The sequence below is a fragment of the Colius striatus genome, chromosome 17 (assembly GCF_028858725.1).
Source record: "Colius striatus isolate bColStr4 chromosome 17, bColStr4.1.hap1, whole genome shotgun sequence".
Taxonomy (NCBI): domain Eukaryota; kingdom Metazoa; phylum Chordata; class Aves; order Coliiformes; family Coliidae; genus Colius; species Colius striatus.
In genome coordinates, this window is record NC_084775.1 from 512,356 (window position 1) to 537,537 (window position 25,182).

Genomic DNA, 25,182 nt, shown 5'->3' on the forward strand with positions numbered 1-25,182 from the left:
GATGATCTCTAGCAGTCCCTTCCAAACTTCCCCATTCTGGGATTCTGTGAAGCTCCTCTGATGTGGCAGTTCACAGAGCTGCCTCCTGCCCACAGCCCCAGGGGTGCAACTGCAGAGACACCAGGATTGTCCCCAGTGACACAGGACCCCGGTGACAGCCCAAAGGCAAGGGCAGAACAGAAGAGTATGGAAGGAGGGGAGAGCAGCCCTGGGCAGGCCTCGTTCTGCCGCTGCCCTTGGCTGTGTCTCCAGGGAAGCAGCAGCCGCGACTGGCAGCGGCAGAGACAGAGCGGGCAGCGAGGCAGCCAGGGGCAGCCCCAAGGCTGAGCGGGGCTGCTGCTGCGTGGGGCAGCCGGGCACTGGCTGCAGAGCCCTCCTGCACGCTGGGGCTGCTGCTCGCTGCAGAGCCGAGGGGAAGGGACGGCAGCCGGCACACGCCACACGCTGCTGCGTGTGTGAGTGAGTGCATCTCTACAGACAGCCTGGATCTGCATGGACGTGACATCCAGCCAGAAGAAGGGAGGAGGGCAAAAATAACAATGTTCCAGGCATAAAAGAAAATTAAAGCAAAAATGATAGCACCACAGCATCCTACAAGCTGGAAAAGACCTTTAAGTAGGTGTTTGAACATAATGAAAAATCATTACACAGATGAAGAAAAGTTGCTCCTGGCTTCTCCTGAGATGCAGTGGGAGCCTTAGTGGGATCGTGGGAACCTTATTAATCTGAGGTGTTCACACACTTTCTGCAAGACATTCTTGATCTCCTGGTTCCTCGGGCAACGGATGAGGGGGTTCACTGCTGGAGGCACCACCGAATACAGAACTGCCACCAGCAGGTCCAGGGATGGACAGGAGATGGCTGGAGTCTTCAGGTAGGCAGACATGCCTGTGCCGAGAAACAGGGAGACCACAGCCAGGTGAGGGATGCCTGTGGAAAAGGCTTTGTGCCATCCCTGCTCAGAGGGGATCCTCAGCACAGCCCTGAAGATCTGCACATACGGCACCACAATGAACATAAAACACACAAGTACTAAACAGACACTAAGCACAAGAAGCCCAGCCTCCCAGAGGTAGGTATGTGAGCAGGAGAGCTTGAGGATCTGTGGGATTTCACAGAAGAACTGTCCCACAGCATTGCCCTGGCAGAGGGGCAGCGAAAATGTATTGGCTGTGTGCAGGAGAGAACAGAGAAACCCACTGGCCCAGGCAGCTGCTGCCATGTGGGCACAAACTCTGCTGCCCAGGAGGGTTCCGTAGCGCAGGGGTTTGCAGATGGCAACGTAGCAGTCGTAGGACACGATGGTGAGAAGAGCACATTCTGTACCAAGGAAGAAGATAACAAGAAAGAGCTGTACAGCACAGCCCAAGTAAGAAATGTTAGATTAGACCAAAGCTGGGACACTTGTTCCCATGGACACAGTTGCACAGGAGGAGACACAAACTCCGTGGGTGACTCTGGGAGCTGGGGGTGGAAGATGAACCTCCCACTCCCAGAGAGCCTGACAGCAAGAGCAGGGCAACAATCACACAGACAGGGGAGAGACAAGAGTGGATGGAGCTTCCTGATTTCTCTCTCCCACCGTGTTTCTGGGTTTAGTTTCCTCTCATTCCTTGACCATCTCTCTGCTCCCTGGAGCTGTTCCTCCAGTCATGTGTTTCCCTGTCCCACATCTTTCCCTGCCAACACTCCCAGAGCCCATCCTCCCCTCTGTGCACTCACCTGGGCCCTAGAGAAAGCTGCCTGTTGGCAGGGCACTGCCTGGGCACAAGCTCCTGTGTGCAGTGGGAAAGGGCAGCTCACAGGAACCCAGATGGGTCCAGCACAGGGGATGCTGCTGCTGTCCATAGGCAGAGCAGAGGCTGAAGGCTCTCCAGGAGGTTCCTGGCAGGCATAAAGATCACTGCATGTTACAGGTCAGAAGTCTCAGTGTCTTCTTCAATCTCTGAGAGCTAATTTTCCATGTGCCATTGAAAATTCCTCAGGAGTAGAAAGCAGAAAGCACAGACTCGGGAGAGCTGTGTTTCTTTATAGATGTCCCTGCCTTGAGCTTCCCCTTGAGAAGTGCCCTCAGCGATGTCCTGGGGGTGATTTGGAGCTGGGAGCAGCCCTGCACTGCACAGCACTCTCTTGACAGCAGGACAGTTCCCTGCCAGGAGATGATTTTAAACTCTCTCCCCCTTCCCTCCCCTTCCTTCTGTCCCATCTGAGCCCCCTCCAAGTGTTCCTGGGGCTCCAGCTTTGAAACAGGCTGACACCATCCCTGATGTTCCCTTCCTCAGCTGCTGAGAGACTCTTCTTTCCAGCAGCAGCGTATCTCCCCTCAGAGACAGGTTAAAGGCCAACATTTCCTTGTCTCATCGTTAGACAGGACAAGCGGGGCTGAAAGAGCCAAAGCAACCAAGGCCTTTGTTCCTTTTGGCTATGGCAGGTTCTCTGGCTCCTGAGGCCAATCAGGAGAAACTTGATTTGGGTTTGGTTTCGTCTCCACTCCTGCCTGGGGACGCTGGGAGAATTTACACGTTTTTGGGGCATTTGGCATTGGTCACCCTCACACCCCTCTGGCCCCAGGAACGACCCTGAGCCGTGCATGAGGGACAGGACCTGCCCTCCCAGGGCCTGGGGGTCAGGCCTTGGCCTTTCTGCTTTAGCAAACCAACCCAGGCTTTTCTCAGCATCAGAGCCACCTGCACAGGGCCTTGGCTCCCTGCAGTTCCTTGTCCTAACGAGTCCCTGGGGAGGCTTTGTCAGTAACAGCCCTCAGAGGGACCCATTCATGCTTCAAGGTACTTGAGTGGGTTTTGCTCATTGCTGGGATTTCTTGAGCACTTTCTTCAAGTCTCCTTGATCCTCAGAGACTCAAGGAGTCAGCCCCACATATGCTGTGGTGCTCATTAAAGTACTGGAAGCACTAATTGGCTACTTCTCTTTGCGTCATTGTCTTGAAGCCTTCAAAACTCCTGCAGGTAAGTGAAGCCATTTCACTGGGCAGTTCAGTAGGAAGATCTCTAAGTGCACTTCATAAGAATGGGGATTTTTTTATATGAAGGGTTTTATTTTATTCCTTTCTTTCAGTAAGATCGTGACCTGCTCAGGGAGTTGGGCAGAGAGCAACCTCCTAAGGTTCAACACAGGCAAGAAGAGTCCTGCAGCTGGGAAGGAAGAACCCCTGCACCAGGCCAGGCTGGGAGCGACCTGCTGGAGACAGACCTGGGAGTGCTGGGTGATGATAAACCACGAGCCAGCAACGTGCCCTCATGGGCAAGAAGCCAATGGCATCCTGGGGGCATCAAGAGTGTGGTTAGCAGATTCCATTCCTGGAAAAGAGAAGATGGTTGTGAGGGAGACTCAACACAGATTCACCAAGGGGAAATCCTGCTTAACCTACCTGAGAGCCTTCTCTGGTGGCATGACTGGCTGGCAAGATGAGGGGAGAGCACTTGAATGTCATCTCCCTTGACTTCAGCGAGGCTTTTGACACATAACCACAGAATTACAGGATCTTAAAGGTTGGAAGAGACCTCAAAAGCTCATCCAGTGCATCCCCCCTGCCAGAGCAGGACCCCCTAGAGTAGGTCACACTGGAACTCATCCAGCAGCGTTTGAATGTCTCCAGAGAAGGAGACTCCACAGCCCCTCTGGGCAGCCCCTTCCAGGGCTCCCTCACCTCAACAGGGAAGAAATGCCTCCTTTTGTTTCTTTGGAATCTTTTTTTTAAGCTTGTCTCCTTTGTGCCTTGTCCTATCACCAGCCATCCCTGAGCACAGCCTGGCTCCAGCCTCCTGACACCCACCCTTGATGGATTTGTAAACATGCATGAGGTCACCTCTCAGTCTCCTCTAAGCTGCAGAGCCCCAGCTCCCTCAGCCTTTCATCACAAGAGAGATGCTCCACTCCATCATCTCTGTGGCCCTGTGCTGAACTCTCTCCAGCAGCTCCCTGCCGCCCTTTGAAAGTAGTGATCATCACATTCCAATACTTTCACTCTTGTATTTCCCTTGTCTTCATAACAAAACCATGATTGTCATATGGTGGGGGATCACCTTTGAACTGATCATTGTCTCTTGACAATGCTGTCAAGATTCTATTACTTCATGTGTTCTTTGTATTATTTCTCTTTTGATGCAACAATATGCCAAATAGATTGCCAGAAACATTATAATCAATAGCAGAAGTGTTTAAATCAGTGACTTTATCCAAGATTTTAGGTCCAGGCCCAGTCTCTCAAAAGCTTTATCTATCCAGGGTGTGTTCATGTCTTATCTGATTTCCTGGTATTGGCATTACCTGTTCCGAGCCTATTTCTGTTTGGACTGGAGTCTGGGCCTGAATATTCAATACGAATCCATTTGACCATCCAATTTTGATCCATGTTTCCACCACCACAGACTGAAAAACCAACAAAACCAAAAACTTTGTTATGTTTCAGAGTTAACTTCAATATCTCAAGATCTCCTACAACTCTCCCACTTCCATAGGCCTGATGGTGTCTTCTTCACTCGAGTGTAGTGGATCCAGGCATCTGATTCGGCATTATTGATTGCAGTGAAGGTGGTCAGCAACACCTGGGATGGTCCCTTCCACCTTTCTTGCAGAGGTTCTTCGTTCCAGGTCTTTATGTAGACAGCATCTCCAGGCAGGATGTTGTGTACTGGATTTTTCCAAAGGCAGAGGTCAGTTCCACACTACTGCACTTCAGAGCCTGTTCAGGATTTTTCCAAGAGGAAGTAAATAGTTACACACATCTTGTTTTCCCATCACATGCATGTTTGGATTTGGTTCAGGAACCTCATAGGGTTTTCCATACATACTTACTGACATTCCACTCCGAGGTTTCACTCTTTTTTTTTGCAGCAATGCCAGTGGAAGTGCCTGAGGCCATTTCAATTTAGCCTCCTGACAAATTTTGCTAATTTGTCTTTTTAGGGTCTGATTCATTCTTTCCACTTTTCCACTTGATTGCTGTCTCTTGGAGACATGTAAATCCCAGGAAATTCCTAGGACTTTGCTTACCTCTTGTACCACATTGGCCACGAAATGTGGTCCTCTGTCTGAAGATATTCCAAATGGAACTCCAAACCTTGGAATAATTTCTTGCAGGAGCCATTTAACTGTTTCCTTAGCTTGACTGGTGGAATAGGGAAAGGCTTCTGACCATCCTGAAAAGGTGTCAACCCCAACCAACACATATTTATATCCATTGCATTTAGGTAATTCTATAAAACCAATTTGCCAATAATCTCCTGGTCTCACTCCAGTTTTTATTTTGCCCATCTTTACCCTTTTTTTTTTGTACTATTGGATTGTTCTTTAAACAAATTTCACATTTTGCCGTTCCTCATTTGTCCATTTCCAACATTTGTATTGATATCACACTTCTCTTCAGAAGCTGAGTCATAGCTTCTGCACCCCAATGACAGTCCCTATGCTTTGTTTGCAAAACCTGTCTCATGACTAAGGGAGGCAATACTACCTGACCTGTACTTGTTGTCCACCACCCTTCTGAATTTTTCTCTGCATTTAGTAACTCAGCCAATTTCTCACCCTCCCCTGGGTATTTTAGTGGCTCCTTAAGAAGCTCGACTGTTCTGGTGGGGATGATTGCCATTTGTGAGACTGTGTGTTGTGCTGTTTTACTATCTTTGAGTTCCCTGTCTGATGTGCTTTACAGTGGATGATTGCCAGTTCAGGTTCCTGCACTGCCATTAGCAGTTGCAAGATTCAGGTCCTCTCTGCTGGAATATGTATGTTCAATGGTTGCAACGCAGTCGTGTTCCAGTTGTTGCTCTTCCTGTGAAGTGCTCAGAAACACTGCAGGATTCAGAAGGTGAGTTGTTTTCAACACTACATCATCCTGCTCAGGGAGAATTACCTGGTATTTCATCATTCAGCTCAGGGATAACCAATGTCCCCCCTTTTGCTCCAAGACTGTGGTTACCATATGTGGGACACAGACTGTAACAGTCCTTCCCAAGGTCATCTTTCTTGCTTCTTGGATCAGCGTGACAGTGGCAGCTACTGCTCACAGGCAAGAAGGCCAACCCTTGCTCACCAAGCCCAGTTGTTTGGAAAAATATCCCACCGGTCTCTTCCAGCTTCCTAGTTTCTGCGTCAGAACTCCTAGAGACAAATGCTGGTTTTCATGAACAAATAACTGAAAGTCTTTGGTTCAATCTGGCAAGCCTAAGGCTGGGGCTGTCAGCAGAGCTATTTTAAGCTTCCGGAAAGCTTCTTGCTGTTCTTTGCCCCATGTAAAAGGGGCAGATTTTTGGGCTTCATATAAGGGTTTGACTATAAGACCATAATCCACGATCCAGAGCCTGCACCATCCCATCATTCCCAAAAATGCCAGCAACTCATGCACAGTGTGTGGTTCCAGAATAGCACAATTCGTTTCCTTTCCATTTGTCCCCAGCCTCTGTTCTCCTTTTGAAATTTTGAGGCACAAATATACCACTGTTTGGCTGCTATTTGAGCTTTTTCTTTTCATACCTTGTACCTGTTTATCCCAAACAGTTTAAAAGTTCAGTGGTTACCTGTATGCAGGCTGACCTTCCCGTTGTGGCAATCAGGATATCATCCACATATTGGAGAAGCAGATGCTCTTGGTGTCACTGGTGTCTTGGTGTCTTGGTGTCACTGTCTTTTCATTAGTCCAGAGTTCCAGTTCTTTTGCCAGTTGTCTTCCAAAGATAGTCGGGCTGTTCTTGAATCCTTGGGGTAGCCGTGTCCATGTTAACTGCACCTTGCGTCCTGTTTGGGGGCTTTCCCACTCAAAAGCAAATAGTTTAGACCCCAAAACTGGTGGTTCAGATCCTGAAATGTAGATTTAGACCCTAAAACTGGGTGTTTAGATCCCAAAAACAAGGATTTAGACCAAAAACCAGGGGTTTAGTCCTTAAAAACGAAGATCTAGACCCTAAAACTGCGAGTTTAGACACCAAAAAAAGGGAATTTAGACCCTAAAATTGAGTGTTTAGACCCCAAAAACATAGATTTAGATAGAAAACTGGGTGATATAGATCTAAAACAGGGGGTTTAGACCCTATAAACTACAATTTAGGCCTAAAAAATGAGGATTTAGACACTAAAATCGAGGGTGTAGATGCAAAAATGAGGATTTAGACCTTAAAACACGGGGTTTAGATGAAGAACAAGGATTTAGAACATAACATTGGTTGTTTAGACCAAAGTAACAAGGATTTAGACCCTAAAACAAGGGGTTTAGTCCTAAAAATGAGGATTTGCACCCTAAAACTCGGAGTTAAGACACCAAAAAAAGGGGATTTAGACCCTAAAACTGAGGTTTTAGACCCCCAAAACATAAATTTAGACGTAAAACTAGGTGGTATGGATGTAAAATGAGACTCTAGACCCTAAAACTGAGGATTTAGACCCAAAAATGGGGATTTAGACCCTAAAACAGGGGATTTAGTCCTAAAAGCAAGGATCTAGACCCTAAAACTGGGAGTTTAGACACAAAAAAAAGAGGATTTAGACCCTAAAACTGAGGGATCTCATTGGGCAGAGAGGAACCTCATGAACCATCCCTGAGCACAGCCTGGCTCCAGCCTCCTGACACCCACCCTTTATGGATTTGTAAACATGCATGAGGTCACCTCTCAGTCTCCTCTAAGCTGAAGAGCCCCAGCTCCCTCAGCCTTTCATCACAAGAGAGATGCTCCACTCCATCATCTCTGTGGCCCTGTGCTGAACTCTCTCCAGCAGCTCCCTGTCCTTCTGCAACTGAGGGGCCCAGAACTGGACACAATATTCCAGTGAGTCTCCTTCCTTGGAGGTCTTCAACACGAATCTGGACATGTTCCCATGAGACCTGATACAGGTGAACCTGCTTCTGCAGGGGGGTTGGACTGGATGAGCTCTAAAGGTCCCTTCCAACCCCTACTGTTCTATGATTCTGTGATTCTATGTGCAGAGCACTGGGCAATGGGCCATGGGAACAGTGGGATAAAAATGTAGCAGAAGCCACTTGCTGAAGACGACCGGAGACAAGCCCACCCTGTAGTGCAACAAGTCTCAACTTTATTTGCAAAGATACAACTCTTTTATAGATACAATAATCAGGCTCATACATATTGCAAAAGCTAAGCTCATCATTGGTTCCCAGTTAGGTACAAACCTCGCCCTTGTTTCAATAAACTCCAGTTTGTTGTTTCAACGTCAGTGGTCCCCTTTGTAATCTCGAGGCTATTCCAGGCCATGCCTGGTCCCCACAGATCAGAAAAATTCCCTTTGGTAACTGTAGAGACACTAGACCTGGATCTTTTTGGTGAAGTATAATTGCAGCAAGATGTTGTGCTCTTATACACGCCCAGGATGGGATCCACATTCTGTCCCAAATGTTTTGGTATTGCTGGTAAAATTAAACATAACACAAAAATCCATCTTTATAGATCTCAATAATTCTAACTCCTGTGGCTCTGTGGTCATTATTGGCAACCATGAAATGATCAAATCCCAGCTGTCAACTTTGCCATTACCCTTAACTAAGGGATTTGTTTTTAATGCATTTGGTACAGGCCATTGTGCCACATCTGATGGAACTCCCACCAAACAGGTAGAAAAAGGATTATCTGGAGTGGCCATTGATAAACATATTGTAGACTGAGTGATTGCTTTGGCCAGTGTAAGCCACATGTTTTGCTTGGGTTGTTGAAATTGTCTAAAACCATTTACTACAATCATTTGAAGCATCAACATAAACCACCTTTTAGCTTCTCAATGCCAAAATGTTCTGTTCTTCCAAGTTCCATTCCTGACACCTAAAACACCTCAGAAAGTTTCCACTGTCAGAAAACCACTGTTCATCACCACATTTACAGCAAAATGCATAACATCACGACCAACAGTTTTTACACTCGCTGAGGCAAGGGATTGAGGATGGAAAGGACGAGCCCAGCGGTCCGTGAGGGCCGGGGCCGGCGGTGTCGGCGCGGTGTGTGTGGGGGGGGCTCCGGAGACACCGACCGGGCGCGGGAAGCGGCTGCGCGGCGGCGGCTGCGGATGGAAGGGGCTGGGGGGGTCTGGCTCACTCCGTGCCGGCCCCGGCGCCGGCGGCGCAGCCGCTGTTACTCTCTCCCGTGTTTTCTTTGTCTCCCCTCGCGTGCCCGATGGTGCCCAGTCTAACACGGGGTCGCGCTCCCCCACTCTCCTCTGATCATCCTGCGCCGCACCCCGGCCCGACTGCGCCCGCTCGGCATTCCCCTGCGAGTCGCCCCAGGGGTAACTCGGCGGGCTGGGCTCGAATGGGAAGCAGCTCTCCCGCGGGGGCTCTGCTCTGAAGCCCCTTCGCCTCTCTGACTTTGTAAATACTCTTGTGTAGAGAAGAACCTTTTTCTTTTTTCTCGGTATCATCCGCCTCAGCGCCGCTCCCGACACTACTCTCGGTGCTGCTCCCGGCGCTTCTCCCGGCGCCTCTCCCGGCACCTCTCCCGGCGCCTCTCCCGGCACCTCTCCCGGCACCTCTCCCGGCGCTTCTCCCGGCGCTACTCTCGGCACCTCTCCCGGCACTACTGTCGGTGCCTCTGCCAGTTCACTCTCTGCCCCAGGGACAGGCTCACTAAGTGGGGGGGGAGGGGAGGCGGGGGCTCTTTAGGCCGGCACTCTTGTTCCTCGGGAGGGGCTGATGGCTCATATGGTTCTCGTACCCCGTCCGTGCCTCCAGGGTCATTTTCTACACGCGGGGTGGGGAGCACTACTTTTGAGACGGTAGGAGCCAGCGAGGTGGATTGGAACCAGTCACGCTCATCGTTTTTGTTCTTACTCTGTGCTGCTGATGCGTGCTCAGCAGCCTTCTTTTCTGCCTGATGTTGCAACAACTCATTGTGCACTATCCGCCAAAACTTCCCTAACTTTTCAGCTATCTCATCGTCCTCCAGGGTAGCTTCCCACAGCAAATGCCCAAATCTACGCCATTTGCTCAATTCATGCACTGTCTGTGGATTCTGAAACACTCCCTTAGCATACCCATAAGCTAACAACCCTGGTAGGTCTTTTTGCAGATCTATACCCTTTATCTGCCGCTTCTGCAAGAATGCAGTAAATAAATCATATGCCGCTTGCCTTTCCACACCTATTTGTCAGCGCGCTGTTGCAGCCCTTCAAGGTCCGGCGGCAGGTATCGGCCGGGCTCGGCTATACGGTCACCCAGGGCACGGCGTGTTCCCAATTTTCACGCTTATTGCCGTCCTTGCTGCATAGGACCCGAACCCCTTCGTCGCTCTGCCGTGGCGCCCAGTCGGTATATCACGTCCTTCGCGTATCACATCGGGGTCACCATTTGCTGAAGACGACGGGAGACAAGCCCACCCTGCAGTGCAACAAGTCTCAACTTTATTTGCAAAGATACAACTCTTTTATAGATACAATAATCAGGCTCATACATATTGCAAAAGCTAAGCTCATCATTGGTTCCCAGTTAGGTGCAAACCTCGCCCTTGTTTCAACATACTCCAGATACGTGTGGCTGCTTAACCCAAACTAAGCTCCTGCTTGCTCATCCTGTTATCATACAGCTCTCTTGCTCTCACGGCCTTGAGCAGGAGTCCAATAGCTTATCGCTCAATGCTGACTGACTAACCAGCTGTATTCTATCATGTCCTCTTTTCTCTAGCCAAGTCTCAAAACTCCCCACACACAGCCACCACTGACCGTGGCCCCCAGCACCTCAGCTCTGCGGCTTTGGGATCCCAAATCTGCCCCTCAGAGCCGTTCCCTCGGGTCTGTATTCCAATGGTTCCACGGCATGTGATGCTGCAGACAGAGCTGTTTCTTCCCTGTTGGTTCAGTATCTAAAGACGTGTCTCTCCACACACTGTAGCTGACATTTAACAGCTCTCTCTGCAATCTCCTTGACTTTTTTTCAAACAGCTCCAGGAGGTTTTTCCACCTCTTTCTCCAAAGTGAGCCCTATTGCTTGGCTCTGCTCTCTGTCCATTAGAGACACAGGCCAGAGCATCCCATGAGAAAAACAGTCTTTCCCGTCTCCTGTAGGCACAGGTGGTATCTAGCATCACATTCTTCAGTTTAGGTCAGAAGTCTTGCTCCACCCAACAATTCACCAAGGTCACAGGGGATATTGCTACCAGTTTGCTACACAGTCCAGGTAGCCTATCAGCCAGCAGCGTGCTGCCCTCCTGGCAGCTCTCCTGTGGGAGCTTATCTCCAGTGCCCTGCGTTTTGCCTGCTTGGCCCCTGTTGCAAATACAGGCTGCTGCTGCTCAGAGACACGCCACTGGAGCTGGGAGTGGCAGCAAAGCCCGCAGGCAGACCTTGCCTACACTGGTAGGTAGGTCACCGGGCAGCATTGTCCACAGCAGCCGAGCAGGCAAAAGGCACAGCGCTGGAGAGAGCTGCCACAGGAAAGCTGCTACAAAGGCAGCTCTGTGCTGGCTGACGGGCTGCCCGCGGACCCGGCTCACAGGGTAGGGAGGCTGGGGCTGTGGCCTTTCCTCTGTCCCTCAGTGTCCACTCTGCCTCTCTTGGCAGCACCTTGGCTTGTTCTGTCTAAACAAATCAGCCAGCTCCATGTGAGCGCACCCAGAGGGCAGAGACTGTGTGGGGAGGGGCCATGGCACAGGCCGTGCTGGAGCCTGCGGGCCCAGAGCAGCCCCATGCGAGAGGCAGAGAGGAGCTGCGGCCTGTGGGGTAAATGCGTGTGGGAGCAGCCCGGGCAGGGCTGGGTGTGTGTGAGAGACCCCATGGAGGGAGAATGGGTGTGGAGCCACCTGCCCTGAGGAGGGACAAAGGGCAGAAGCTACAGGGAATAGACTGACTGAAACCCCCACTCCCTGTCCCCCTCCCCCCCCCCAAGCTATTGAGGGATGGGAGGAGGCAAAAACACTGGGATCAAGGCTCTGAGCTTGGGAAGAGGGAAGGTGTGGCAAGAAGGTGCTCTTGAAGGGCTGGTCGGACTCTTCATTGTTGTATTATTCTGTGTTGTTTGATTTTGGTTACTTTTTCGGGTTTTAAGGTTATGTTTTAGTTGATGTTGCATTAAATTATTCTCTGTTTTCTTCCCCAAGCCCAGCAGCCTGCTCTGTTTTGTCCTGAACCTTAAGCTGCAATTAAGCTCTCCCTGCCCTTTGGCAATTTTCAGCCTCTTTGGTACTTGAGGGGAATTGTGGTCCTTTGTTCCATAATGGACCTAAACCACCACCACAAGAAAGCAGGGAAGCAGACCCCACCTACAGTGGTAGGTGGGTCCCCTTGTAGCCTGTCAGCCAGCGCTGTGCCACCTTTGCAGCTGCTTTCCTGTGGGAGCTCTCTCCAATCCCCTGCATTTGGCCTGATCAGCTTTTATTGAAAATACGAGCTGTCGGTAGAAGTTCTGCCAGAAGTTCTGCATCTGGGAGCTACAAGAAAGCAGAGAGTGATGCACGGGAGCTTCCGGAGACAAAGACGTATCCTCATGGAGGTACGGTCAGTGCTGGTTTATTAGTGATACACACGGATATTTACACAGCAGTACAGAATTCAGGTGATAGTAACATCACATTCATTGGTTACATCTGCAAAGCAATCTGCTACTCGGCACAAGCTCATTGCTTAATTGCTAAAGCTCACACTCTTAGCAAAATCTCAGTACAGCTGTTGTTAAAAATATCCTGCTTTTACCTCTTCTCAGCTGCTCACTGTTTCCAGGCAGCCTCCTCCTGGCATGCGCCCAAGGTCAGGCTGACCTGGCTATCTGTGTGAAAGCTTGGATTCTGCAATCATCCTTCTAACAAAACTCCATGTCCTGTATCAGCAAGAAACTTCTCTACAGTTCTCCCTTTTTCTTTTTGCACAATCACTGGTTATTTGGCAAAATTAGTTTCTTTACACAAGAGAGCACACAGCTGGATACACATAACCCTGCAATTATTAGGATCAATATAAGCAACCCAGTTTTCAACAAACTTCAGAGCCATCCTTCAAGGCCCATCCAGGACACTAAACCAAAAATCCCACATCTTGCTTGATATTAGAAGTGCGGTGGATAAGTTGGTGTATTTGTGAATTGCTTTTGAATGATCATTTAGATCCGTACAGCACATGCCTTGAAAATCTTCACAACCATGGCCAGGAGTTAAAAGCAAAAAATCTATGGCAGCTGTTGCTATTATTGCTGAGGGAGACCAAAGGTAACGTGGTCATCACATTCACTAGTAAATGCATGCACAAATTGTTTTGGACGACGATGTTTCCAAATCATTGTGTGATCAGGCATCAGGACTGTCAGTCGTCCCAAACTGCACGGTCCCCGCTGTGATCTCGAGGCTATTCCAGGCCATGCCTGGTCCCCACGAATCAGAGAAATTCCCTTTGGTAACTGCATAGGCACAAGACTCGACCTGGGTATTTTTGGTGAAGTATAATTGCACCAAGATGTTGTGCTCTTATACACGCCCAGGGTGGGATCCACATTCTGTCCCAAATGTTTTGGTATTGCTGGTAAAATTAAACATAACACAAAAATCCATCTTTATCGATCCCGATAACTCTAACTCCTGTGGCTCTGTTGTCAGTGTTGGCAACCGTGAAATGATCAAATCCCAGCTGTCAACTTTGCCATTGCCCTGAACTAAGGGATTTGTTTTTAATGCATTTGGTACAGGCCATTGTGCCACATCTGATGGAACTCCCACCAAACAGGTAGAAAAAGGATTATCTGGAGTGGCCATTGATAAACATATTGTAGGGGGCTCTGGCTCACTCCGTGCCGGCCCCGGCGCCGGCGACGCAGTCGGTATTACTCTCTCCTGCGTTTTGATGATCATTCCCTCACGTGCCCCATGGAGCCCAGTCTAACACGGGGTCGCGCCGTCACCATATGTTGCCGCTACCGGCAACGACACCAGGCCGCCGGCACGGATCACTCAGCCCAGCCCCGCTGAGGGGAAGAGATCACTGCATACCCAGTATGGGTGATGCTTTATTCCAACTCATCGTTTACACCATGTGCTTTCATCTGCTACCACCAGCACCTCCTTTCACTCCACCCAGGGCCCACCTCTTCTGTACCCTCCACCTCTCACGTTACAACCCGAGATCTTCCAGACGCCTACAACACCCCTTGAAACCCAGAGACAGACCATCTGCTCTCTCCCTCCCGAGCAAGGCTGGCGTGAGCATGGAAGGGGCTGAGAGCAGCCGTGTCCCAGGGCTGGGTGTCCAGCCAGGGCTGGGCTGCTGAGATGGCCCCTACCTGCAGGGCAGAGGGAGGGCAGCCAGGCAGTGCTGCAGGGGCACAAGGAGGCAAAGGGGGCTCTTTCATTCTTTCAACCTTTTATTTTTATCACTCTCTGCAAACAGAGCTTCTACTTCCTCCTACCTAACGCCTACTGCTAAGGACCTACAACGAAGGAGAGGGGCACAGCCCAGTCCTGCACATCAAGCACAGTCTTGCTGCTCAAGCCAGTTTTCCACTGAGGCCCTGCAGCAGCTCCCCAAGACAACTAAACAAATCAGCCAGTGAGCTGATGGGGAGTTGGCAGGGCCCAAACCCGTCCGCTGGTTCTGGTGCCGGGATTAGTGCCGGGTTGGGCCGCAGAAAGGGCCCCGAGTCGGTGGGAAGACGTCTCCACGCCCGGGTGAGAGCAGCAGCCCTTCCTGCTGAGCGCATCTGTTCCAGTATCCAGTAGTAGAAGTGCTGGGTGGAGGTGTAGACCCCAGGCCTGTGCGCTCTGCCACAGCCTGCCCCCCAGCTGGTCACGCCCACGAGCCAGAAGAAGTTGGCGCCGGCAGCTCTGCAGACCAGCGGGCCCCCGCTGTCACCCTGCAGCACAGGACAGAGGCTCAGGGGGGTGTTGGGGAGCCCCAGCAGCCCCAGGTGGGACAGGGCTGCGGCTGCTGCCGCGGCTGACTCGCGGCTGCTCCTACCTGGCAGGCGTCGATGCCGCCCTGCGCGTAGCCGGCACACAGGTTGTAGCTGTGCAGTTTCCCCCTGTAATACTCGTAGCTGTTACACAGCCTGGCATCAATGAGGCGCACCTTGGCCTCCTGCAGCACGTCGGATCCGTGGGCTGTGAGCACAGCAAGGAATTAGCCCCCACCAGCTGTGGGACACCTCCCCTCCCCTGGCTGGACAGAGCCCTTCCCTGGGCCTTGGCTTTGCACCTTGCCAAAGGGGCACCGCACCCATCTTTCCCTTGGGGCTGCCTTTGGGCCGTGGCTCAGAAACACAGAATCAACCAACGGTGGGGGTGGGAAGGGCCCTCGAGAGCTCATCCAGCCCGAGCCCCTGCTAAAGTCGGTTCCCCTGGACCAAGGGGCACGGGAACGTATCCAGGCTGGTTTGGAAACCACCAGAGAAGGAGCCTCCACACCCTCCCTGGGCAGCCTGTGCAGGGCTCCAGCACCCTCACAGCAAAGACATTTTTCCACCTCTTCCAGGGGAACTTCCCGTGTTGCAGTGTGTGCCCGTTACCCCTCGTCCTGTCACTGGCCCCCACCCAAAACAACCTGGCCCCAGCCTCTAAACACCCGCCCTTGATGCATTTCTCAACATTGAGAAGGTCTCCTCTCAGAAGGTGCCACGGCCTGATGAGGAAGGTGTTCCAGAGCCCCGAGCACCGTGGCAGCCTGAGGGAGCTCAGGCCCGTCTGCAGCCGCCCGTCCCCGCAGCCTGACTCTGGCTCCCGCCTGGGCTCCGCGCCAGCCCGAGCCGTCTCCCCAGCGTGCCAGGCTTGCCCTGGGCACACCAGCGCTTTCCCCAGGGGAACTCACTTCGTGCGGTGGTGTGGCCCCAGCCAGCGATGTAGCAGTCTCTCAGCTGGGACACCAGCACATCGGCGGGGTGAGGCACACAGGCCACCTGCACGTACTGGTTGCACTCCACGGGCCGGTCCAGCTCCAGCAGGGCAATGTCGTAGTCGGTGACGTTGAAGTAGCTCTGGTGGAGCAGCGCCCGCGTGGTGTATCGCACCTGCACCTCGGGGCCCGTCAGAGTCAGCTGGTTGGCCCCGACCACCACCCGAAACCACGGCAGTCTCCTGGAAGGCAGATGGGGAGCAGAGGGCTCAGAGGGAGCGGAGCCGTGCGCTGCAGCCCAGCCCAGCCCAGCAGTGCCCTGCCTGCTGCTGGCCGAGGGAGAGAGGCGAGCCGTGCTGCGGAGGGCACGGCTGCCCCGGCGTGCCCTGGGCTCCAGGCAGCGCCGGCCCCAGGCTGCCGGGAAGTGGCGGCACCAGCCTGGCCCGTGCCCGGCACACGCCATCCCTGGCACGCCAGCGGCAGGCCGGGCCGCAGACAGGGCCCCTGCCAGTGCCGGGGGGACGGCCCTGCCCTGCTCCTACTCACCGGTAGAAGTCGACGCAGTGTCCTGCGGTGAGGACCCACTGGGAATGGATGAGGCTCCCTCCACAGAAATGCCCGGTGCCCGCTCCCCAGGGATTCTGGATGCTGACGGTCCAGGGCCAGGCCCCCACGGGGGCATTCACGCCTCCGACCACGCGCCACGGCTGCTCAGCCAGGGGACGGGTGCCGCAGCTCCCCCTGTAAGCAGCAAGTCAGGAGTGTCCTGCTCCAGGGCTGGCTGCTGCTGGGGCTGCAGGGCAGCCGTCTGCCCTCCCCAGCGGGCGCCGCACGGGCAGCAGTGCCGGGGAACCCTCGGCCCCGGCCTCTGCCTTCGCCCCGCAGACGAGTGGTGCCGGCAGCTCGGCTCCCAGCTTGTACCACCAGTGTACCCTGCAGGGAAGGGCTGCCCCAGCTCCCTCCCACAGCCACTTACCAACAGCTGTCCCCTGCCACGCTCGCAGGCCAGCAGCACAGGGCCAGCACGACAAACACCAGCACAAGCTTCATTGCTGCGGCAACACGCGGCAGCTGCCAGAGCCGAGGGAGGGCTCGTGCCCAGCAGCGCTGCGGCCGATGCAATGCCCGCAGTGCTGGCGCTGCCCGCGGCACCTCGGCCCCGGGGCTGATGTCACAGAGCCACTGCCTGCGGGCGCTGGGGCGGGGGCCATTCTGCGTGGGGCACCACGCAGGGGGCCAGCAGGGGAGGGAGGCACAAGCAGGGATGGGACACCCCTCCCGCAACAAACTGCAGCACAGACTGTGCTCCAGGGGCCTGGGGAGAACGTGGCCGTGCTGCCTCCGGCAGCTGGCGGCAGCAGCAGCTCACACAAGTGAAAGAGTGTCTCTCTGACTCAACCAGAGTTTAGTTCTTGCCTCTTCCCAAGGAGGACTCTATTTCCAGGTCCTACCAGCAGCCAGCTGCCTGCAGCCCTTTTTCCACTTGTGCACAGCTTTGCAGCTCATCTCTGCACCTGCTTCCACTCCAAGTGCCTACATGAGAATGCAAATCTCTTTGGCATGAAAAAACAAAGGAGGTTTCATGCTTGGTGTTTCTTGTCAGTACTTTGCATCTCTCTGTGCTTCACCTCAGGCAGCTGTGTCCCTGCAGCCCAGAGAGCTCTGTGCTGCAAGAGAAGCAGAAGCAGAATCGTTTCTTGTACAAGCATCCCCTCTACTTACACCCCCCTGTGCTGCTTTAGCCTGGTGGCCACCCGGTCATTAAATCACTCCCCCTCCTAAACTGCACAGGAGAGAGAGAGAAATATAACAAACCACTTGTGAGTTAAGGACAGAGAGCTCACTCAGCAATGAGCATCACGGGCAAAACAGACTCAACTTGGGGAGAAAAAGGTTTGATTATTATAAATTAAGAGCAGGGAGATGAAAAATAAAACTGAAGCTTAAACACACCTCCCCCCACCCCTCCTCTTCCCAGGAGTCCCCTTCCTTCCCCCCAGCAGTGCAGACCATGGGGGTTGTGGGCAGTTCATCGCAGATGGACTTTGTCGCTGCTGCTGCTCAGGGGGAGGCCTCCTCACGCTTCCCACTGCTGCACTGTGGGCTCCCTCCCACGGGAGACAGTCCCTCACCAACTGCTCCAGCGTGGCTCCTTCCCGTGGGCTGCAGCTCCTCACCGACTGCTCCAGCCTGGGGCCTGCCATGGGGGCAGCTCCTCACACCCTGCCCCAGCAGGGGTCACCCACAGGAGAACAGTCCCATAGGGACAGACTGCTCCAGCCCAGGGCCCTCACAGGCTCACAAGTCCTGACAGCAAACCTGCTCTGCACGGAGCTCGCTCCAGGATGAGCTTCCAGCAGAGTCACAGCCTCCTGCAGGCATCCGCCCGCTGCGGCCTGGGCTCCTCCACGGGCTGCCAGTGGGTCTGTGCTTCCCTGTGGCCTCCGTGGACTTCAGGGGGACAACCTGCTTCACCACGCTCCTCCCCACATATCACAGGGAAGCCTTTCCAGGGCCTAAGCACCCTCCTCCCCTCCTTCCCCACTGACCTTGGGGTCTGCCCAGATGTTTTCACATTCTCCCTCCCTGTGGCTGCTGCAGTTTTGCAACTGACCAACAGCTTCTTCTCCAATCTGTTCTTCACAGTCAGTAACTGGCCGGCAGAGACACCGAGCCAAAGTGGCAACGTCCCGCCCCAAAAACAACCCAGGCCAGGGGCAGGCGCCCCACAGCGCCGCGGCTCCCTCCTGAGCTGCAGCCACCGGCCCCTGCGCAGAGACGGCTCCAGCAGCAAGGCCCAAGTCAGCAGCTGCCACCCCTCTCTGGGGCCGGACTCGCTCCCCCGTTCCCGCGGCACCGCATCGAGCGGCGTTTGCACACGCACAGCACGAGGGAAGCGCCGGGGGGGGTTGGGGCAGGACGCGAAGTTTTGGGGTGACCGAACGGCCCCGGCAGCGCGAGCGGCGGCGCGAGCAGGGCACGAGCGCGGGCTCCGAGCGGGGCACGCTGGGAAGCCGAGGCCCTGCCCCCTCCGCCGCACACCGCCTCCTGCCAGGCGCCGCCGCACAACTACAACTCCCGTCAGGCACCGCGGCTCCCGCCCGCGGCTTTGGGCCACAGCGAGGCGCTGGGGGTGATGGGAAATGGAGTCTGCGGGCCGAGAACGAGCGTCCACACCTCCCAGTTTTAGGCTCTGGATCCTAGTTTTTAAGATTAAACCCCTGGTTTTAGGGTCTAAATCCTTGTTTTTGGGGTCTAAAGAATCAGTTTTAGGGTCTAAATCCTCTTTTTCAGTATAAACCCCCTGTTTAAGGGTCTAGATCCTAATTTTAATGCCAAAACTACTAGTTTCAGGGATTTATCTGTTTTGGTCTAAACCCCCTGTTTTAAGGTCTAAATCCTGATTTTTGGGTCTACACCCTCGGTTTTAGGGTCTAAATCATAATTTTTTGGGGTCTAAACTGTAGTTTTAGGGTCTAAATCTTTGGGTTTCGGTCCTAAACATCTAATTTCAGGGTCTAAATCATCAATTTTGGTCTCAATCAACTGTATTAGGGTCTAAATCTTCATTTTTGGGTCGAAATCCAGAGTTTTAGGGTCTAAATCCTGATTTTTGGGGGCCTAAATTGTATTTTTTAGGGTTTAAATCTTCCTTTTAGATCTATACCACCTAAATCCCTAGTTTTAGGATCTAAATCCTTGTATTTGGGGGTCTAAACCCATTGTTTCAGGGTCTAAACACTCATTTTTGGGGTCTAAAGTCTAGTTTTCAGGGTCTAAATCCTCGTTTTTTGGTCTAAACCCACAGCTTTAGGGTCTAAATCCTCAGTTTTTGGGCCTAAAGTCTAGTTATTAGGGTCTAAATCCTCGTTTTAGGTCTATACTGTTATGGACTAAAAAGCTGTCACATCTGTTTTCTTCTATAAAGGAATTTATTAATTAATGTTTAACATAAAATAAAGACATTTAGCAAGTGGTAAATGAGCAAAACAGCGCTGGGTGAGCGGGGAAACACAGTAGTTCCGCCACGGCACACTTTGGCCTTCTATTTCCCGCCTTATATAAGATTTCAATGCTGTCCACATGCCTGAACATAGTCCATGATTGGGTTCCGAAATGTCCAGCTTTTACGTCGGAGATCTTCATTGGTCATCCTTAGGATTTAAAGTTCTTTTTCCTCTGCATTTGCTGTAGATGGGATGTCCTGATATTCCCAATTTGGTCCGTATTCCTCTGCATTTGCTGTAGATCGGATGTCCCGATATTCCCAATTTGGTCCTTTTTGGGGTCCAGCAGTACTCCTGTTCCCTCTCGATTACTTATTTTTAAGCACAATTACAGTGTCCCCATAGCCCATTTTCAGGTCCACCCCTAGATATCTATAAAGAAACAGAACTGAGAGCTGACCATTCGGACACTTATCTCTCTAAAACACTCCATATTAAGTTTGTCACACCTAACACATATTTTTCTTAAACTCTTATTATTTTAAATACTATATTTATTATGATCAATAAACACTCTATATTATGATCAATACACACTTTATATTATGATCAATACACACTCTATATTATTTATTACACTCGGGGTCTCTGTGAAAGGATTCTCGCCCTGAAGAGAGAAGATTCACAGTGCTCAGCGGCACAGAGCCCAGTGTGCGGCCTGTGGGCAGTGGAGTTCCGCAGGGATGGGCTCTGGGGCCGGTCTGGTTCAACATCTCCGTCAGGGAGCTGGGGGAGGGCACAGACGGACCCTCAGCGAGTTCCCTGCTGGCACCAAACTGGGAGCACTGGCTGAGTGCCCAGAGCCTGAGCTGCCCGGCAGGGAGAGCTGGGCACAGAGGAACCTGCTGAGGGGCAGCAAGGGCAGAGTGGTGCAGCTGGGCAGGAACAAGCCCAGCACCAGACCAGGCTGGGGCTGAGCTGCTGGAGAGCAGCTCCAGGAGAGGGACCTGGCAGTGCTGGGGGAGAACAAACCAGCCCTGAGCAGCAGCTTGTCCTGTTGCTACATACCATAGAAAAAGGGATGTCCCAACCTCCTGACACCCAGCAGTGAGGTATTTGTAAATGTTAATGAGCTCTCCCCTCACTCTCCTCCAGACTAAACAGCCCCAGTTCCCGCAGCCTTTCCTCATATGGAAGATGTTCCAGTCCCCTGATCATCTTGGTGGCCCTGCGCTGGCCACTCTCCACAAGTTCTGTGTCTCTTTTGTGCTGATGACAGGTTGCTCCTAAAATTTCTTGTGATTCCAACACACCAACTTTAATGCAGCTGTAAATGAGCCCAGCTCCACAGGGACTGAGCGATGGACGGAGGCACAACGTGCTGTGCAAACAGGCAGCTTTATTGACTACACTAAGTCTCCTTCAGCCTTTGTGTGTGCTGAGAGGAGCGTGGGGAGGACAGAGCAGGTGTGGGACACAGGGGCTGCCCTTGGAGCAGCGGGCAGTGCCCCAGGGGGAAATGGTGGTGGCACAGCGCAGCCTGCGCTGGGTCCTGGCCACGCTGCTGCTCAAGCCCCTTTTCCCATCAGGAACCGCAGGAGCCCCCGCAGCAAACTGAGGAACTTCAACGCCTTCCGGCATGCAAAGGCACAGGACGTGGAGCTGCCTGGTTGTGTTGCACCTGGCCTTGGTGTCTGAGAGGGGGCTGAGGTGGACACAGGCTGTGACAGTGGAGGAGCTGCTGCCTCTTCTTGGTGCCGTCCCATGTGCTCCAGGATCCAGTTATAAAAGTGCTGAGTGCTGGTGTAGATCCCAGGCTGTTTTTCTCTTGCACAGCCTTTCCCCCAGCTGGTCAGTCCAACGACCCAGTAGTAGTCAGCGTGGCTGTCTTGGCAGGCGAGGGGACCACCACTGTCACCCTACAGCAGAGCAGAGAGGAGGAAGGGAGTGTTGGGTGGCTGCTGTCAGCACAGGGATCCTGGATGTGTGGAAGACAGAGGTTCTAGCACTGGGCTCTGGACCTAAGGGCTGCCAATTACACGGGATGGGCATGTGGGACAAGGCACGGGGCCCTGGCAAAGGAGATGATGATGGAGAAGGGGAGGGAAGCCCCAGCAGTGGTGGCGGGGGGTGCTGCAGGGGGTGACTCGTAGCTGCTCCTACCTGGCAGGTGTCGATACCACCCTGTGGGTACCCGGCACACAGGTTGTAGCTGTGCACAGCCCCTGTGTACCACTGGCTGCTGTTACAGAGCTTGGTATCGATGAGGTGAACCTTGGCCTCCTGCAGCACATCGGACATTTCTGGTTCTGTGGCTGTGAGCACAGCAAGGAATTAGCCCCGAGCAGCTCTGGGCCACTTGCCCTCCCCTGTCTGGCAAAGCCCTTCCCTGGGCCTCGGCTTTGCACCTACCCCAATAGACACCAGACACGTCTTTCCCTTCAGTCTGGCTTTGGACAGTGGCTCAGACCCCCGTCTGCAGCCTGATGTCCCCACAGCCTGACTGTGGCTCTCGCCTTGGCTCTCCTCACGCCCAACCCGTCTCCCCAGCGTGCCAGGCCTCAGGACACAAATGCTTTTACAAGGGGAACTCACATCGTGCAACTGTGGATCCCCAACCAGCCACCTGGCAGTTTTTCAGCTCCGACAGCTTCACGTCATCGGGTTGAGGCAAACAGGCCAGCTGGACGTGCTCATTGCACTGGATGGGCTGGTCCAGTTCCAGCACAGCAATGTCATTCTCAGCTGTGACCTGCCAGTAGGCCTCGTGACGCAGCAGCCGCTTGATGCGTCGCACTTGGGCCTCGGGGCCCAGCTGAGACAACTTTGTGGTCCCGATCACCACGCGCCACTTGGCGATGTTCCTGGAGGGCAGATGGAGAGCAGAGGGCTCAGAGGGAGCACTTGCCTGCCTCCTGCTCACCAAGGGCTCCAGGAATGGCCAGCCCCAGGCCGCTGGCGAGCAGCAGCACCAGCCCAGCGTGTGCCGAGCACGGCTCTGTGCTGGGCTGGGCAGTGCCCCGGCGCTGGCTGCTGCGTGGGAACGGGACGGGAGCGGCAGCAGTGGTGTAGGGATGCCCCTTCCCTGCTCCTCCTCACCTGAACTTGTCAAAGCAGTGGGCTGCTGTGAGCACCCACTGTGGGTTGATGAGGGACCCTCCACAGAAATGCTTGGTGCGTTTTCCCCAGGGGCGCTGGAGGCTGACGATCCAGGGCCAGGTCCCCGGAGCCGCATTTGTGCCACCCACGACGCGCAACAGCCCAGAGGAAGAAGCCTTGAGCTGGCACCCGCAGCTCGCCCTGGAAGCAGAAAGTCACGAGTGTCCTGCTCCAGGGCTCGCTGCTGCTCGGGCTGCAGGGCAGCCGTCTGCCCTCCACACCGGGTGCTGCGTGGACAGCGGGGCAAGGAGCCCTTAGCCCTGGCTCCTGCCTTAGCCCCGTAGCCTGGCTCCCTCACCGTGGGCTTTGGGGAGCTGTGGCTTGGCCACGGGGCACCAGTGGACGCTGTAAGGGCTGCCCAAGCTCCCTCCTAGAGCCACTTACCCACAGCCTTCCCATGAGCCGCTTGCAGGCCTGCAGTACAGAGCCAGCAGGGTGAGGATGAGCAGGAGCTTCATCATGTCTAGTAGCACGTGGCCAGAAAGTGCTGGTGACCACCAACAGCGGGGCCCATGCTGTGCCTGCAGTGCTCACGCTGCCCACAGCACCTCGGCCCCAGGGCTGATGTCACAGAGCCGCTGGTTACGGATGCTGGGCGTGGGGGATTCCGTGTGGGGCACCAAGGGGGAGTCCAGGTAAAGTGGGGGTGTGGCATGATTACTGAAGTGCCCTGGAAATGAAAACTTACATTGAAACTGGTATTAAAGCACACATTAAACATCAGCATTGCTCACCAGTTAAGGAAAGGGATAAAATGAAGTAGGCTCACAGGGTGGATACAGCTGCTGCTGGTAAGTGAGGAATCCACAACACAGTAATTCCCTGCAAATACTCCATGGAGTGTGGAGCAGAGGGGAGGCTCTGTGGTCAGACTCTGCGACGATACATGGGAAGGAGATGCTCCTCTAGAGCTGATAAGCAGCATTTTAGTACCCTGAGCCAATGGTCTGTCAAACCTGCCCTTTGGGTGCACTTTGCTCATGATAATGTCATTATAATACCAAAATACACCTCTGTCCTGAAGGCCACCGGCCTCTGAGGTGCCACCACTCCTTGAGCCTGTGCCCTGAATTCTTTGTAACTCACAGCTTTAAATGCAAGGCAAGAGAATTTTACACCAATCCTGTCATGGTTTGACATGACAGCCTTTTCTGGTATGGGGGAAGGGGCTGCAAAGATGGCTCCTGCAAGAAGTTGCTCACAACTGTCCCCAGCTCAGAAAAGGCTCACTTCTGGGGCTGAGCCAATTAGACGCCTCCACGATCACTTTTTAAGAAGAAGCCGGAAGGGGAGGTGTCTTCCTCCATCTTCTTTTTTTTCTTCTGCCCCTTCTTCTCTTCTTCTGGCTGGTGGTGGTGCAAGGAGTAGGAACAGTGAGAGAAACAACCATGCGGACTCCAAGGTCAGTGATGAAAGGGAGGAGATGTGCTGGAGCAGAGACTCCCCTGCATTCTATGGAGAGAACTGGTGAAGCTGAGATTTATTTTCATTTCATTCAAGAACCCACATCAGCGGTACAGACTCATTTTGATAATGAGCCCGCATCAGGGGCAGAGACTCATTTTGCTAAAGCTGACCCCGGACCAGGGGCAGCGATTCACTTCATTAAAGGCCCCGAGCCAGGGACAGTGATTTTGGCCGGAGGAGGCCTTGTCCCGAAGGAGGGGCCCTTTATCACTGTGGCCAGAGCAGGCCCTGTCCTGAGGAAGGGACCCAATCTCCACAGCTGTAACTGTGGGGGGGAACCCACGACAAAGCAGCTCATTAAACTTATGCCCAGAAGAGGCCTTGTCCCGAGAGAGGGACCTTGCAACTGCAGAAACTGCAACCGCGGTGAAGAATCCACGCCAGAGATATTCACCAAGGACTGTGTCCCGTGTGAGGGAACCTGTATCGGCAGAAGCTGCAGCTGCTGGGAACAACCCACACCAGAGAAGTTCGTTAAGGACTGTGTTCCGGGGGAGGAACCCCGTGTTGGAGCAGGGGAAGAATGCCAGGAGTCATCCTCATCTGAGAAGACAGAAGCGGCAAAGCCCATCTGTGAGAGACTGAGCACATCCCCCACTCCCTGCCCCCCTGAGCCGTTGCGGGGGGAGGAGGTAGAGATATCGGGAGCAGTGAGCTGGGCCCAGGAAGAAAGGAGGGATGGGGGAGGGAGACCTTAAAGTGCTGGTTGTAATTTTCTCATCATCCTACTCCCTTTTTGCTTTTATTCTGTTCTGTTTCTTGTAGAATAAATTTTCCTACTTTCCTCTCTAAGTCGAGTACTAGAGTCTGTTTTGCCCAGAACCGTAATTGGCAGTGAGCCCTCCCTGCCCTTGTC

The 25,182-nt window shown here is 53.4% G+C and overlaps 1 protein-coding gene across 1 annotated transcript; it reads right to left on the reverse strand.

Moving 5' to 3' along the window:
• Nucleotides 1-697: 697 nt before the first annotated feature.
• On the reverse strand, nt 698-23,320 carry LOC133627031 (acrosin-like). Its single transcript, XM_062009861.1, has 8 exons — nt 23,244-23,320; nt 22,800-23,000; nt 22,296-22,564; nt 21,864-22,015; nt 14,508-14,779; nt 13,848-13,894; nt 1,201-1,320; nt 698-888 (listed from the first exon to the last, which is right to left on the reverse strand). Exons 1-8 carry the CDS (start codon nt 23,318-23,320, stop codon nt 698-700), a joined length of 1,329 nt encoding a protein of 442 aa, XP_061865845.1.
• Nucleotides 23,321-25,182: the final 1,862 nt, after the last annotated feature.

Bases quoted from the DNA above. Each gene is read 5' to 3' on its own strand.
- LOC133627031 (XM_062009861.1), bottom strand. From the start codon at position 23,320: ATGATGAAGCTCCTGCTCATCCTCACCCTGCTGGCTCTGTACTGCAGG. The intron at 22,565-22,799 runs GTGAGGAGGAGC...TCTGCCCTCCAG, and splicing joins CACTGCTTTGACAAGTTCAG to GAACATCGCCAAGTGGCGCG. The intron at 889-1,200 runs GTGGGTTTCTCT...TTCTCGGCACAG, and splicing joins GGCAGCAGCTGCCTGGGCCA to GCATGTCTGCCTACCTGAAG.